The sequence below is a fragment of the Colossoma macropomum genome, unplaced genomic scaffold (assembly GCF_904425465.1).
Source record: "Colossoma macropomum unplaced genomic scaffold, Colossoma_macropomum, whole genome shotgun sequence".
Taxonomy (NCBI): Eukaryota; Metazoa; Chordata; class Actinopteri; order Characiformes; family Serrasalmidae; genus Colossoma; species Colossoma macropomum.
This window is the reverse complement of record NW_023494799.1, coordinates 22,747,708-22,763,727: the sequence shown is the minus strand read 5'-3', so window position 1 is coordinate 22,763,727 and position 16,020 is coordinate 22,747,708. Positions and strand designations below refer to the sequence as shown.

Below are 16,020 nucleotides of genomic sequence, written 5' to 3'. Positions count from 1 at the left end.
AAATGTTAGAATTGATCAATCATCATGTTTGTTCTCCTCTGACTGTGATTGGTCCTAATCACAGTGTTATTTGTTATGAGTCCTCCCCTGACTGTGATTGTTCCAAATGACCATGTAGTTTGTTCTGAGACCTCCCGCTAACTGTGATTGGTCATAATCACAGTGTTATTTGTTCTGAGTCCTCCCCCTGACTGTGATTGGTCATAATCACAGTGTTATTTGTTCTGAGTCCTCCCCCTGACTGTGATTGGTCATTGCTCCAAATGGTTGCATTGTTTGTTCTGAAGCCCCACCGACTGTGACTGGACCTAATCAGCGCTGTTAGGGATGCATCAATATCATGATTTTCAGTAAATATTTTTAAGTACTCACTGATATTAAGTCCAGTACCATACTGTGTTACACACTTAAAATTCTTCTTGTAAATGTTCTTGTAAATGGCTGCAATGTATCTTAACAGTTAAATTGTTAAATCTAGTTTACTTTAAATGTTGCACAATAGCTAACTATGCTACGTTAGTTATCTTGGATCACGTTTTTCCTGCAGTGGAGAAGAGCAGGTTTTTAACCATTTAAAAAAAAAAGCACTGTCTCTTTCAACAACAGCGACAGCAGCAATCACATCTAAAGCTAATGCATCCAAACAGTTCATGTTTCTTGTTGCTAAAGTCGTTTTGGCTGGTTGAGTTGTTTCAAAAATAACACGTTACAAGCTGATTACTGAGCAGAAACCCTGAGAAGCTGAGCTATGGTAGCACTGCTCTGTACTAAAACCAGTTGATGTACATGGTAGGATGGTATGGCCTCTCTGCAGCCTATTTTACAAAGACAATTTAAAAAATTAAATCATATTAAAGATTATACCTTGCTGCTCTATTTAGTCAAACAGAGCAAATTCAGCATATACGGACTTTGGTCACAAATTTGAGTTTTGCTAGCTTATATATCTTCCCTCGTATTGGGGAAAGTGGTTGTGATTGTGTTTGTGTGTGTTTAAAAGTGGGTTAAATGGGTGGGAATCTGCCAAGGCAGTTTGCTTAAAGTGATCAATGACTTTGTATCCAACAGCAAAACAGACCCTTATTCACTGCCAGCCTGAGTCGTTTGTTCTTTAGCACGGCAGTTTATACTTGGCTTACGTCACATGGTATCATCTGCTATGGGATGTTGGCATCAGTGGATGAGTAAGAGTATGTGTAAATGAGCACGGTACTGGTATCCATGCACCCCTAGCTTATTACAGCATGTTTGTTTACTATACGGTGGCTGACAAGACCCTATTCATAGTACAATTTCTGTATGTGCAGCGTGCTTATAAAATGAAATGTCTGTGTCGTCATTTTGATGAAAGTATTTTCTGCATTTGCAGCTTGTTTTTTATTTGCAGTTTGTTGGGTCTTCTCAGCCACCGTAGTTTACTTTTTTCTGCATGTGTACACTGCTGGCTTTACACACCTAGCGGGTTCACAAATGACCCACTGCTGACCCACACAAAAACACACAACAGCTACTGCATACTGAACGTTTGGATGTGATTTATTTACGACAGCACACATGCATAAACAAACACACGCACCCACACACATACACACCGGGGAAGAGAACAGTGAACGGGGAAAGATACACACAGTAGAAGAGAGAGAACAGACTGGTTAGCCCACAGAGACACTCACTGAGAATGCACACACTTCCCACTTCAGCCTCCCAATAAACAAATAAACAAGGAGCTCCTCAAAACCAAAACTCACAAATACAGAAGCACATATACACCAACATATAGACACACTAAACAAAGTGCTGCACTGAAATGTGAACATCATTTCCACATTATTAAAATATATTACATCAACACAGTAACTGCCAAAAGTAAATAAACCCAAAAACGACTTTGTGGAAAATGATGCACACATCTGCATCAACTAAATTCAATAATGCACTTTTTTCAGCGCACGCTCATCTATGCTTATACGGTGCACTTCAGATTGATCAAACATAAACAAACAAACAAAAACCTGTAAATCATCGTATACAAACCTAGATGCAGTTCTGTACTTACAAATACACAAATACACACATACACAAACACACACATACATGCACATACACTATGGCCAAAAGTATGTGGACACCTGACCATCACACCTGTATGAGTTTGTTGGACGTTTCATTCCAAAACCATGGGCATTAATACGGAGTTGGTCCCCCTTTGCAGCTATAACAGCCTCCACTCTTCTGGGAAGCTTTCCACAAGATTTTGGAGTGTGTCTGTGTGCTCATTCAGTTAAAAGAGTATTTGTGAGGTCAGACACTGATGTTGGACGAGAGGGCATGGTTTACAATCGACATTCCAGTTCATCCCAAAGTGTTCAGTAGGGTTGAGGTCAGGGCTCTGTGCAGGCCATTGGAGTTCCTCTACACCAAACTGGTCTTTATGGAGCTCGCTTTGTGCACAGGTGCTCAGTCATGCTGGAACAGGAAAGGGTTTTTCTCAAACTACTGCCACAAAGCTGGCAGCATATAACTGTGTAAAATGTCTTTGTGTGCTGTTGCATTAACACCCTTCACTGGAACCAAGAGGCCTAAAAAACAGCCCCAGTCCATTATCCCTCCTCCACCAAACTTTACTGTTGCCACTATGCATTACGATAGGTAGTGTTCTCCTGGTATCCACTAAACCCAGATTCATCCATCAAACAGCATAAAAAGCAACACTGTCACTATGTAAGAAAAAAGTGTGCTGAAAAAATGACCAGGGACCCACCTCTGTCAGAAAGCTGCCCATGACTGGTCAGAAGTTTAACCTTGATTGATCTAAGAGCTGTTTATGATGTGAAATCCTGCCCTGGATCTGGCATGTAGCATAAGTTGCCATGGTTATGTACCCCAGTAAAAACTCAAATAGCATTATCCGACAGAAAATTACGGGTTAGATCAAACTAAGCTCACAGTTAGCTGGTCAAGCAAGACGTTCTGCTCTGTAAAACAGACTTGCACACACATTAATACACACGATAAACAGAGCAGGCCTGCTGTGTGTGTGGAGTGAAAGCTCCAAATAAACTGGTGAATTATAACAGCACTTCTGTATAAAACACAGGCCTCCATACACACAGCCTGAGTTAAACACAATACACACACTGACACCACATGAGGTGTTCATTCACACACATACAGCACGTATATGGACCCACTGAGGTTTACAGAACTAACACTACACCAAGGGTAGCAAGTCTAACCCTCTGTTACCTAACATATCGCTGGTGAACCATTCAGAGTCCTTGTCCCCTTTGACTTCATAAAAAGCATCTATTTCTACCCTGTACTCAACTCTTATAGTGGGATTTCTTAATGCTGTTTTGCATTTATTTTGATACGTAAAGACATGATCCAGCCCTTATAGAGGAGTCGCATATACTTCACATGTGACTAAACATCATGTGATCACAAGTGAATACATGTAACATCATGTGAATAACATGTGATCACTTGTGATGTCACACCATTAATGCCATCACTTTATGCATGTGATCACATTTTCACATGATCATGCATTTTTTCCAGATGTGATATTTTCACACGTGACACATTTTTCACGTGATCACACTTTTTCACATGTAATCACCTTTTTACACGTGATTGCACATTTTTCACATGCGATCACATTTTCAGGTGATCACTTTTTTACAAGTGATCACACATTTTCACATGATCACAATTTTTCACGTGATCACATTTCTGTCACGGATTCTCCCTTTGTCCCTCTCAGTGTGTCTTTCGTCCCCTCTATGGTAGCCATGTGCCTTTTGTGTTCTCGTACCATGTGCTTTTGTTGTTGTTCTGTGTCTCCTCCCTGGTCCTGCCCCTTGTTATCTGTTCCACCTGCCTGTGCTCCGCCCCTCATTAGTCACAGGTGTTTCTTGTTTCCCCTCTGTGTATTTATACCCCTGTGTTTGTTCAGTCTCTGTCTTGCAATGTGGATGTACTTGTGGATGTTTTCTTGTCTCTTGTTTGCTTTATTCTTGTAGCTTGGTTTTGTTTTTGTCATGGACTTGTCCATTCTTCAAACCTCTGCTACCCTGGACTCTAATTTCAATACAAGCAACTCACATTTGCATCCCGCCTCCTTGCCTCCACCGTTACAATTTCTCACCAACTTTTTCATGTGATCACACTTTATGTGAACACACTTTTTTCACATGACCACATTTTTTTTTTCACGTGGATGTGAAAAGTAACATGTTAAGTATCTAAAAATATGCAATATCAAGTAAACATATGTAACATCATGTGAATGTGATCACATGTGATGTCATTCCCTGAAATGGCACAATTTTTCCATGTGATTACATAATTTTTCTAGTTTTTTTATTACTTATATTTTTATGTGAAAGTTGTATTGTTTTTTTTAGTAAACGAACGGCTGGAATTCATGGATATTTATTTGTTATTATTTATTATTATTTATTTATTGCCACAAACAACTATTTAGATAATAATAATAACAGCTTTACTGAGTAACTTCATGCCAGTGGCAGCTCAAAGTGTTTTACAGACAGAAGTTTAACAGTAATAGATAAAACTATGAGTTATAAATAAATCTCATACAAAGCAATGACAAATATCAAATTAAAAAGGTAAATGCCAAGAAAAGACAATGAAACGTAATAAAACGCTACATTAAAGAGATACGTGTTCAAATGGTTTTTAAAGTGTGCGCTGAGCTCGACTGTCTAATAAAAGGTGGAATTGAGTTCCACAGTGTAGAATCAGAATAACAGATATACTTCACACTTCAGTGGCCTTTTATTTTTCTTCTGATTTAAACCATATAAATCAAATAAATAAATAAATGTGCGCACGTTCACTACCACAGTGCACATGCTGATCAGATTTTACTGACCAACGTGGACATGCACACCCAACAACTAGTCTGGAGGTAGTTTTAATGTTATATCGCTGTGGAAACACTTATTGTTGATTTTTATTTTTTATTTTTTTGAGTAACTATGAAAGGCCACTGAAATGTGAGTCATATTATTTTTTTCCTTGATCTAAATTGTAATTTGTGGCAAACAAAATAAAAGTCTATACAACATTGTAAGAGCATGTTCTTCAACTTATCAGAGCAAATGATACAGCAGCACTGAGAAATGAGGAGAGGAGAAGATTAAAGGACAGAAATATTTGCCTCAGCATGAAGCTCAACAGTAACTTCATAACTTCCATAACAACAAACAGATATGCAGGGCTGCTTGATATTTAATATCCATAGGACGGATTAGGCCCAAAAGGATTGGACAGAGCCTGAAATGCTATGACTCTTTCAAAGCAATTCACAATGAGAGAACAATCCAAGTGTGCTATTACAATTTAGTCTGATGTTCCTGCCATCCATATTCATCACACTAACACAAAACAAGCTACAGCCTTAATAAACCCCACAATCCCTGACATGTCAGTCAGGCATCCGCGGGTACAATGGAAATTGTGATTGCGCTGCAACTAAGCACGCATTTCACGATTCCAATCAATGACAGATAATGAGGGCCGTAAAACATGAGCTAACATGATGAAGCTTTCTCTGGAACTCATAAAATATTCTAATATTTTGAGCTGCGGTGCATAAAAACTTCACATGAAAGGTACTGTCGATGAGAGGGTCATTTTTAAATCAACGTCGGCTGAAATTCGTTCCATAGAGCGGCGCTCCGAGAAAGCCAGCTGTCCTGCTGACATTGGCAAGAGGGCAGGCTTGGAAAAAAACAACGCGTTATTTTCAACTAGATGGCCTTATTTTGACAGCAGCCTGACAAGCTATTTAGATTCAATCTGGATTTTGGTCCTTGAACGCAGTCCAGAACCGCTTGTCCGGATTTTGGCTAGCCTCAGTGCAGCAGTTGTTTGTTGAGGAACTGATTCATGTTGCTTTCAGCTATGTTTTATTACCTGATTTCTCAGACATCTGTCTGTTCGGTATGTCTTTTTCATATTGTGTTTCATTCTCTGTAAAGCACTAACAGGCCACTTTATTAGAAACACCGACCTTCTACTTCCACTTACTGGCCACATTATTAGAAACACTTACCTTGTGCTTCCACTCATTGGCCACTTTATTAGCAAAGCCAACCTTCTACTTCCCCTAACTGACCACTTTATTACACTAGTTTCGTACTTCCACTCACTGGCCACCTTATTGGAAACACCTACCTTGTACTTCCACTCACTGGTCACTTTATTGGAAACATCTACCTTGTATTTCCACTCACTGGCCACTTTATGAGAAACACCAACCTTGTACTTCCACTCACTGGCCACTTTATTTGAAACATCTGCCTTGTACTTCCACTCACTGGCCACTTTATTTGAAACACCTACCTTGTACTTCCACTCACTGGCCACATTATTAGAAACACCTGCCTTGTACATCACTCACTGGCCACTTTATTAAAACATTGACATTCTACTTCCACTCTTTGGACACTTTATTAGAAATAACTACCTTGTACTTCCACTCACTGGCCACTTTATTGGAAACACTACGTTGTGTTTACACTCACTGGACACTATTAGAAACACCTCCCCTCTACTTACATTCACTGGCCACTTTATTAGAAACACCCTCCTCGTGCTTCCACTCACTGACCACTGTATTAGAAACACCTACCAGAATAATAAAATATTTGGTAATATTATCAATTATTATTATTCAACTCTGCCCTCCAAATTTGTTCACATTATATCCACAGTACCTACAGGCTAAATCTAGCCAACTAATGAAAAGTTCCACTTAGGATGTTCACTTCCACTTGGGGAGTGGGAGGGGCCTTTTGTAGCTGTTAATTTAATTAAACCCCCTAAAAAAAATTCAAGGATTGGATTTTTATAATTCCAGGAGACCTCAGCCATATCCACAAATCTCAAGGCCAGGCCTTGAGGGATGGCAACTCAAGTTCCACCACCTCCCAAATTCCAATTTAACCCCTGATTATAGTCCTTCTAATACATCAAAAAACCACAACGACGTGTTGAGGTTTGAGTGTGGTGAGAAAACCCTTCTCCTCCCATGAATGGTGTGTGCAGCTAGTCTGATTCCCTCCAGGGAAACTTCGGCTGCCTGAATCCAGATGTCATTCCAGGACACGGAAGAACTGACACCACTACACACCACTACAACTGCCTACTACTGTCAGCAAGTGCTGCTTTAAACGTCTTGGGGAAAGTTACTTAGTTCACTTCACTCATTTCAATGTAAGTAAGTGAGATTTAGATGGGCTTGTACTTCTGAATATTTGAGAGTAATTTATTTAAAATTTTCAGTGTCAGAAAAAAGCAGAAAACATATTTAACAGAAGCCTCTTTATCTCACACAGCAGCCTCATCATTTTTTCAGTGGTTAGGTAGTCACTCTGTACCATCATTACAGCTTCCATTCTTTTCAGGAGACTCACTTTCAGTTTCTCAAAGAAATCTGCAGACACCTTCTGCACCTTCAATCTAGCAAATCTGTACTTACGCACATAGACTGACTGATATTGTACATCTTCCATTCATATCTTGTAGAATCTGGAAGATTTCTATCTCAGTGTTCTATCCCCTGAGTACCTGCATCTCATTTATTATCTACCTCAGACTCACTGCACATACGGAGATGTGTACAACAGCACATTTTTTATTTTTTTTTTGTATTTAAATTCTATAGGGGGGCTATGCATGCAAGATTGTCACTCACTTTCCACCTGTGTAAATGTGAGGTGATGATAAACGTGATATGATTTGATTTGATTTGATTTGACACACCTCCAAAGTTCAGTCTTAGAAGTTGGTTGATCATTTTCTAAAGAAATCAAACACATTCAGTGATGTTGAGGTCTGGACTCTGGGGTGGTCAGTCCATTGTTCAGCTTCTTTGTTTGATGTGTCCGTCTCCTTTTCTCAGTGAGGCTTCTTGACAGCTACACATCCTTTCAGACCCATAGTGTTGAGTTGTCTTCTCACAGTGGAAGGATGGACAGAAACACCTGTGGATGTTTTCAGATCTGAAGCAGCTTGATTTTCTCCTCTCTCTCAAAGATGAAAGCTTTAAGTGCTGTTTATCTGATGGGGACAGTTTTGGTGTCTACCAGGTCTTCCAGGTGGTTGTTAGGAGTCCCATTTTCTCTGTAGCTTTTCATTATTTTTAATCAGTTTTCCTGTTTTTTTTTTTAAATCTACTTAATTTGTTGAAGTAATGAGATTTTTATTGGAGTATATGTATAAACTAGATGCTCCAAAAACTGAATGCAAAAGATCACCCCTTACACATTCTTCAGGCTACCTGGCAGAAGCACATGAGAAAACAGCCACCAGCCTACTTGCCAGGTATCCAGGATGGGGGCAAAAAGTTTAATTGGAATTTGTACACTTGGACGAGGGCATGCCGTGTGGTGCTGGCTTTGTGCCAAGAGCGATCACCACAGGTATTTCCTGAAAACGAGCTGCTAGAGCCATTTCACGGATCATCACAAGGCCAGAGACTCTGCTGGAGGACACCAAACATCAAACAAGATAAATTAACGTCATTTCCTTTCCCCTGGCTGTCTCACCATGATAATGTTTATTCATAGCGTTTCATTCACTATGTTCACAGTAGAGAGATTCATTGGTGACATTATTCTTCTGAATATTTCTTTTAGGTAGTCTGTAGTTGAGTCAAACATTGTCTTCATTTTTCCAAGCCAGGCATGAGGTCATTCTTTATGTTTTGACCAGTCCAGTCTTGGTCTGAATTTAAGCACAGCTCAAAAGAAGAAGGAAAGAAAACAGTGGAGGAGTATTGGAACCACCTGTTTTCTGTGTATGTTACAAATCACATCCACTAATTCTTTAGATTTCGATGGCAGTTTGGAGCCAGGTTAGCTGATCTTATCGGAGATGGTTGGCTTGCGATGTACGTTTGTCTCAGCTGCCCGACGTGCATTTCAAATGACATTACGCTGCCCAAAAAAATCAACCCCCACACTGCCAACCAAGTTCAGCTCAAGTTCTGCAGTTTATATCAAAGTGCGAATGAATGAATGCTTTTATAGTTGGTAATAAGAGCTTGAGAGAAACCATGGTCACTCATAAACAGCCATGAAAAAATTGTTTTTCCAGAAACTTTGTTCTCGGAAGCTTCTCATCAAAGGAGAATTCCCATTTTTCAAAATTTCTGTATAACTCAGTTGTTGAGTCATTCAGAGTGGTTTGTTGTGAAATGATTGACTGTTGAGACTCTTTCTTTACAGTGGTGGTGATAGGAACCAGAGGTCACCATGTCTACAACACAAATATAGCCATTTTTGTACTGTCCAAAACCACCAGTGAACCTACACGTGAAGATTTTTTCTTTGGGGACTATTTTGTCTCACAATGTCCTTCATGCTCCCCTCCACCATGAACTGAAGTATGTTTTAGGGTAAAACTTTCTCAGAACTATCATAAAACAGTGTCTCAGACATCAGGCAGTGAATTCATAACCATTTCATGTACTGACTTCCTGAGAGGGAGCTTTTAGAGGTGGACGTCTGGTTCCTATCAGGACTCGGTACGTTTCACTAGAACAGAGCATTTCACACCAAACCACTCTGTTTACATCTTAGCTATTTAATAACGGAGACATTTCGATTCTCTTTTCAGTCTGTGCCTGGCTTATCAATGTGATAAGTGAGTGCAGTCAGTGTAGAGCACATGCATTTCTGGTTCTCAGTCTGAGTCATAAAAACATCCTGCCAAAGTTACAGAGAGAACAGAACTGAGGTCTTCTTTTTGGCCCTCAGCTTAATGGAAGTACAAAGTGATCCAGTTTGTGGTCCTTTATCCTCAGCGAGATCCAGATGTGAACTGTGGTCTGCTGTCTTTAGGAACATGTTCCAGGTTTCTACATCACCGTCTTGGGCCAAAAGCTCCAGCCATGCAGCCACCTGGACTGAGTCACCACAACCTAGCAGATGTTTAGCAGCTGAAGCTAGCTTGCTGTGCTTCAGGTGTTTGCGAGTTGACCTATCTATGCTCTGCCCATTTCTTTTATTTCTGCTTCTCATGCAGAGGTGAAAATATACAATAAGTTCATTTGTCACAGAGATTTTGGTCACTGGTGTTATCAGGACTCATATTTTAACACAGTATTTTCAGCTCTTTTAAACTGCTTCTTTGGGTTGAGGCTCATCAGAGAGGAAGCATCTCAAGGCGTGAGAAGGCGAGTCACACTTGCTCACTATATATCATTAATTTATTAATAATTTTGTTCATCAGGCAGCTCATAACTTCTGTGTGTGACCGGTGTTATGTGCTTTAATGGCTGGGTAATTAAAATTTTGTCAAAATAATGCCAAATATCATTTTTATTACTGATTTTAAATAGTTGCACAAGGTCACCTGACCACCAATGAGTCAGCCAATTTACAAAATCCTCAGTTTTAACCAGGATGTCACTGGAGTCTCAGTCACTGGTGTTACACCATGTGTGTGTGTGTGTGGGTGTGTATAGAGAGAACTAAAGTGTTAACCAGCAGCTGTAATTTCAACCATAATCAACAATCAATTTTTAATATCTTGCGGTTGGCAGAAAAGACAGCTAGCCAAAAAATACAAAACAACAAGCTATGAAAAAAGAGCAACCAAGAAAGCAAATCAAATTAATTTTTTTTTTTAGCCATTTAACTCCTAAAAAGCATCTATTTCCACTTTATAATCTATTCTTCTGCTTTAATAATGAGATTTCTCAATGCTGACATTGCATTGATGTAATATGTAAAGAGTGTGATCTAACCAAAGCCAAAGGTCTAGCACACACATGAATATGAATATAATTCACCATTTTGTAACCACTTACTGTTACTCTAATGAAAAAAAAATCAATAAGTGCCCCAATGGCAATGTAAATGAGTGTGCACACTGGCTTAGAAACTATCACAGTGCACCCAACAATAAAGGCAGCAGGAGCTTCTTTTACACAGAGATAGTAACAAGGTAGCTCACAGAAAGGCCCAGTTCCACATACTGATCCATTTTACTGAACATGTATGTTCACCAACTACTCTGGGAGCAGATTTCAATCCGTTAAAGAGGACAGAGAAAGGAATAAAAGTCTTGTTGTCAAGGATTGTTGGCAAGATGTTAAGTTTGATAGCATCAAGCACTTTTTAACATTTTTTTACTTTATTTTGTTCTGTTTTGTTGACAATTGCATTCTATGAAAAAAGAGGGTAACTTTACCTGAACCCTGCTACATAACACTGACATAATCATACCATAAACATGTCATAGCAGCTGTTATATGCAGTCACAAGCTGTCACGACAGATTTTTTCAGTAATGTGCCAGTGTCATTGTTACGATTAAATTGTCATGACAGATACTGCTATAATATTTGATGAACAGATGTCTAACTAGACTACTAGTAGAGAAACAGTAACATGACCCTGTTATATTCATTTATGTTCATTTCCATTTCCTAGACTGGTTCTATTCACTGCTTTCTAAAAAGCAAACCCTTTTTGCTCTAATGGACATCTGGTTTTATGAAAAGCAAACTGAATATTGCAGTGAGGTCTTACCTAGCAGGACACGGCTGAGGGTTACAGATGCGGACCATGGCAGGGAGTCTCGTCGACTCATCACAGAAAAAATCCTCTACCACTTCCTGCCTCCCTGCTCTAACACACCGAAGAATGGCCATCTGCCTGCCTGTGGAGAGAAGCACCACAACTGGAGCTCAGAAAACAGCTGAGGGAAAAGGTGCTGATCTGTAACTGGGTGATGTTTTGCGACTGTAAATTTATTTTTTTGAGAATACATGTTCTAGTTAGGTGTAAATAACCCTTACATCCTGTAAATGGAAGTCTGGATATAACAAACTGTGTATAATACATTTAAATAATATTGCAAAATAACAACAAAAACTGTAGACCACAGTTTTTAAGCACTGCAGTATACAGCTTATTAAGTTAGAAAGCCATCAATTTTAGCTTAGTCCCTTATTTTGGAGGATGAAATACTGAAATATATTGAATCTGGATAATATAACATTTCTTTAATGAGGACATTCAGTTTTACCTCTTAAATGGCCAGGTCCCACCGGCAGGTCCAAACTTTTATTTCACACTTCTATGAATAACTCAGCCAGTTTGCATTGTTGCCGTTGTAGTTACTGAAAAATAAGACTTATTGTCTAATAAGACTGAGATTTATAAGAGAGATTAAACCTATTTCATGTTGCTGTCGATTTGCAGTCTCTTGTAATGATGGACTTTATGCATTTGTCAGTCTTGCTTGATATTTGGGGGAAAGAACCCAGCACTATGATTGTTTGAACTCTTCTTCTTTTGTTTTTCGGAAGGCAAGAATCTGCTGCCTCTGGCTGTTAGACTTGCACAACTGAACACACAAGCCTCATCAGCTCTTTGTGTAGTTTAGAGTGACAAATCGTATCATTTTACTTTGATATCAAGATGTGTACCTGCTACGCAAAATGCATACAGGTCAGCAGGTCTGCTGATGTAGTCCATCAGCCAAGTCACATTTGCTTCTTTAGTTTTGCACTGGAGCTACAAGGCTAATATAGCTAACAATTAATATATCTAACAATTAACAAATTAGCACGTTGCTAAGTGGATGATCTAATTATTCAATCAGGCTTGACTTAAATTGTGTGGAGGCATTCAGTATCTCTAATAGACTCGATTATGTGGTTTCTGACACTGTATGACTCACTGTTATCTATAAGCATGGAATAAATACACCACATAGCTAAAAACAGTAGCAGCAGCTCTCTCAAAGCTGAATTTTGACCATACTTTTGTCCATTCTTATTTTTCTAAAAATGACAATTTTCAGATGAGAAACATATCTTGGCTGCATGTGGGGTAAGGAGGGCAAATTGTGTAAATTTGATATTTTATAACTTTTCAGGAGAAGGAAAAAACATACTTTACTTTTAATGTAAGTCAATGGAACCAGACGTTTTTCTGAGTTATTTTGAGTTGTTTCCTTGGGTTCATACATCATGAAATTTACACCTGCTATAAAGGACAACAGGCATTTTCAAATTGTGTCAAAAACTGAAAAATGACAAAAATGGAGATACATGTATAATACATATGGGGCACATTATTATCACTGCATGTAGATATTTTCCTCTATATAGTACATATGGGGCATATCACTGCTGTTTAAAGAAAACCTTTTAAGTATCTACATGTAATAACATGGCCCATATGTGTTACTTATGTGTAAGTGCCTATTTGTGATAATAATATGGCCCGTACATAGTATATATTAGGGGTGGGAATCTTTTGGCAGCTCACAATTCAATTACGATTCAGAGGGCTGCGATGCACTCCAAAGTGTGCAGCATAGCGCGAAAGCCCTAGTTCTCAAAGACTGAGAACAGACAGCAGACAGCAGGTCACACAGCACCGAGGTCTGGCCTCACCAGTAGCGAACGAAAAAACAGAGATTAAGACGAACATTTGGAGGACTTGTTCGCATTTATAAGCAGCGCGGTTGGTTAAATCTGCAACGAGAGTTAAAAAAAAGTTGCGGAGATGAACTCGCTTCTCTTTCGAATTTTCCCGTTCCACCTTAAATGGTGCAGCAGTTACATTCGGCGTCTAAGGCAGAATTTAAGGTGAAACGGGAAAATTAGAACGAGAAGCGAATGAGAAGCGACTTCAGCCTCGTAAAACAGCCGGACGCTGAGATATTTTACAAGAAACTCTTCTAGTTTTGAAGAAAGGTTTTCTGGCAGAGATGGGAGGAAAGCGGCTATAGCTAAAGCTTAAAGCAGAGCGAAGTAAATCTGCGCTCTCGTTTATATTTTTAGCCCATACTACGACATTAACACATACTGGACATTACATGTTGCGGCTTCCAAGGTGGTTTGACTTTGTTGAAAGGACAAAATGGCTCTTATTAACATGTGTGTTGTGACTCCTGACCTAACCTGGCTTTAATGCAGAGGGAGCCGGTCGGATTTCTCACTCATCCACTTGTGTTTTTGTTATGTGCCGCCACAGACTGTCCGGGCGCTGTGCTTACCCACTTCCAAATTCCGCCTTTTGCGCTTCGTCAACATTACGTTAGAAATTAAATATTTAGAAAATCGATTTTTGACATGTCCGCATCGCGATGCATCTAAGGATCGAGTTTTTCCCGCACCCCTAGCATATATGTACCTACATGTAATAATAAATTGGCCCATATGTATTATATTATATTTTATATATATATATATATATATATATATATATATATATATATATATATATATATAGGTAACTTTTAGTTCATATTACATTTGACAAATCTGTAAAGTTATTGTTATGCATAGTCTTGTTTTTTGTTTTGTTTTCACTACTTCTTGATATTGAAACAAACAGAAAAAGCCCAGACTCAAGCTTTTCGATAAAGAATATTAATCATATATAAATACAATTCATATTTAACTAACTATGTAATAAATTAGGAGAATTAAGTCAAATATGATTAAACGGTTTATCATGACAGCAGCAATAACTCTAGACAACTAAGGGTTATGATTTTCAGAACTAATTCGGTGTCAGACTCACCCACACCGCAGGAGACAGTGCAGGGTGTGAAGCCTCTGTACTCCCACAGGTAGCCGTGCTGTGTGGGGTTGAGTTGGGACTCCAGGGGCCACTGAGGGGACACTGGGGCTCCAGGACAGGGGCCCATGCTGCAGGCCCTCTGCAGCGCAGGCTTCTCCCCACTGCACTCCTCCTCCGGCAGATCCACCTCAGCCTGAGTGAAGGACAGCAGCACTCTGCACTTCACCAAGCGCTTCTGCAGACCAACACCACACGAGGCACTGCAGGACGTCCACGGACCTGGGATAAACCTAAACACAGCCACAGACTTATTTTTACACAGTGTCAGGATATGGGCTCATGCATATGTCCCATATGTATTAAATATATATGAAAGTATATGTAATGTGAATCATGTTATTAGACCTAGGCTTCCTGTTCAGCAATATATGTCAAAACTTCTCAAAGGTTTATTTATTTCTGGTAGTGTCTTATTGGATTTCTAATAGTAAGTTAGCACTAAGCTAACGCTGGTGAAAGGACATTTCATGTCTTTTATTTGAAGATTACAGACATTAACATATATTCGAGTTTGTATGTATCAGTTTTACAGTGACCTTTCAGTAAAGATTCCTGGCATAGAGCTGCCTCCACTGTTTTCCATTCCTAACAACCAACCCAAACCTGGCTAGATTACAGCTCATATTCACAGCCAGTGACATATCTAGAAACTTCCTGAAGGCCTAGCGTGACTTTTTGTTCAAAAATTTGTCTCATCCATTTCATATTAAAACGTGATTGGTTGATTCCTCTGACATTTCCTAATTATGTTGATAGTTAGTGTAACATGCCTTCAGTCCAGTCCAAACCAATGAGAGAGCTCAACTGGCTGTATCTACTTAACCCCTTAACAGGCCAGGGCCCCCCAGCCTAAAGTCCCTGTAGTTACTGAGTAATAAGCCTTAATATGTCAAAGTGAACTTTACTGTCATTCAGATTATTCAACAAGGAGTACACAGCTGAACGAGATTGCGTTTCTCCAGCCCCGATGTGCAAAATATAATGTGAATATAACATAAAGGCAAATTAAATCACAGACATACTAGACAGCATAGACAGACATAAAAAAACATACAAATAGGGAAAATATATATACACATTTTTTAAAACTATTGCACGTTGTATAGAAAAATACTGCACACTGTTCTCAGGGATAGTATTATTGCACAGTGCAACAGGAAATTAAACTAATATAATAATAATAGAAATTAGAAGTAATAATAAAAAGTAAACTAATAACTAATAGTATGTAATAAGCCTGGAATTTTAAGAGGTTATGTTGGGCATGTTGGGCATTTCATCATTTTAACTCCTTTATTTCCAATCAAAATTTAACACTCAAGTAAGAGTATTAAGTTTAAACACAAGTATGATCTAAAAATTACAGATTTATAGAT

General features: G+C 39.0%; 1 protein-coding gene across 1 annotated transcript in view; it reads right to left on the bottom strand.

Annotated features, from left to right (window-relative positions):
• Window positions 1-12,112, bottom strand: part of LOC118818609 (ADAMTS-like protein 1) — a 61,612-nt gene extending 49,500 nt beyond the window's left edge. Inside the window, exons 1-2 of the mRNA XM_036585859.1 lie at window positions 12,072-12,112; window positions 11,573-11,702 (exon numbers count right to left, since the gene is read on the bottom strand). Coding sequence (XP_036441752.1) covers window positions 11,573-11,694 — 122 coding nt within the window. The 5' untranslated portion in view covers window positions 11,695-11,702; window positions 12,072-12,112. The remainder of the gene's footprint in view (window positions 1-11,572; window positions 11,703-12,071) is intronic.
• Between the last annotated feature and the right edge of the window lie 3,908 nt (window positions 12,113-16,020).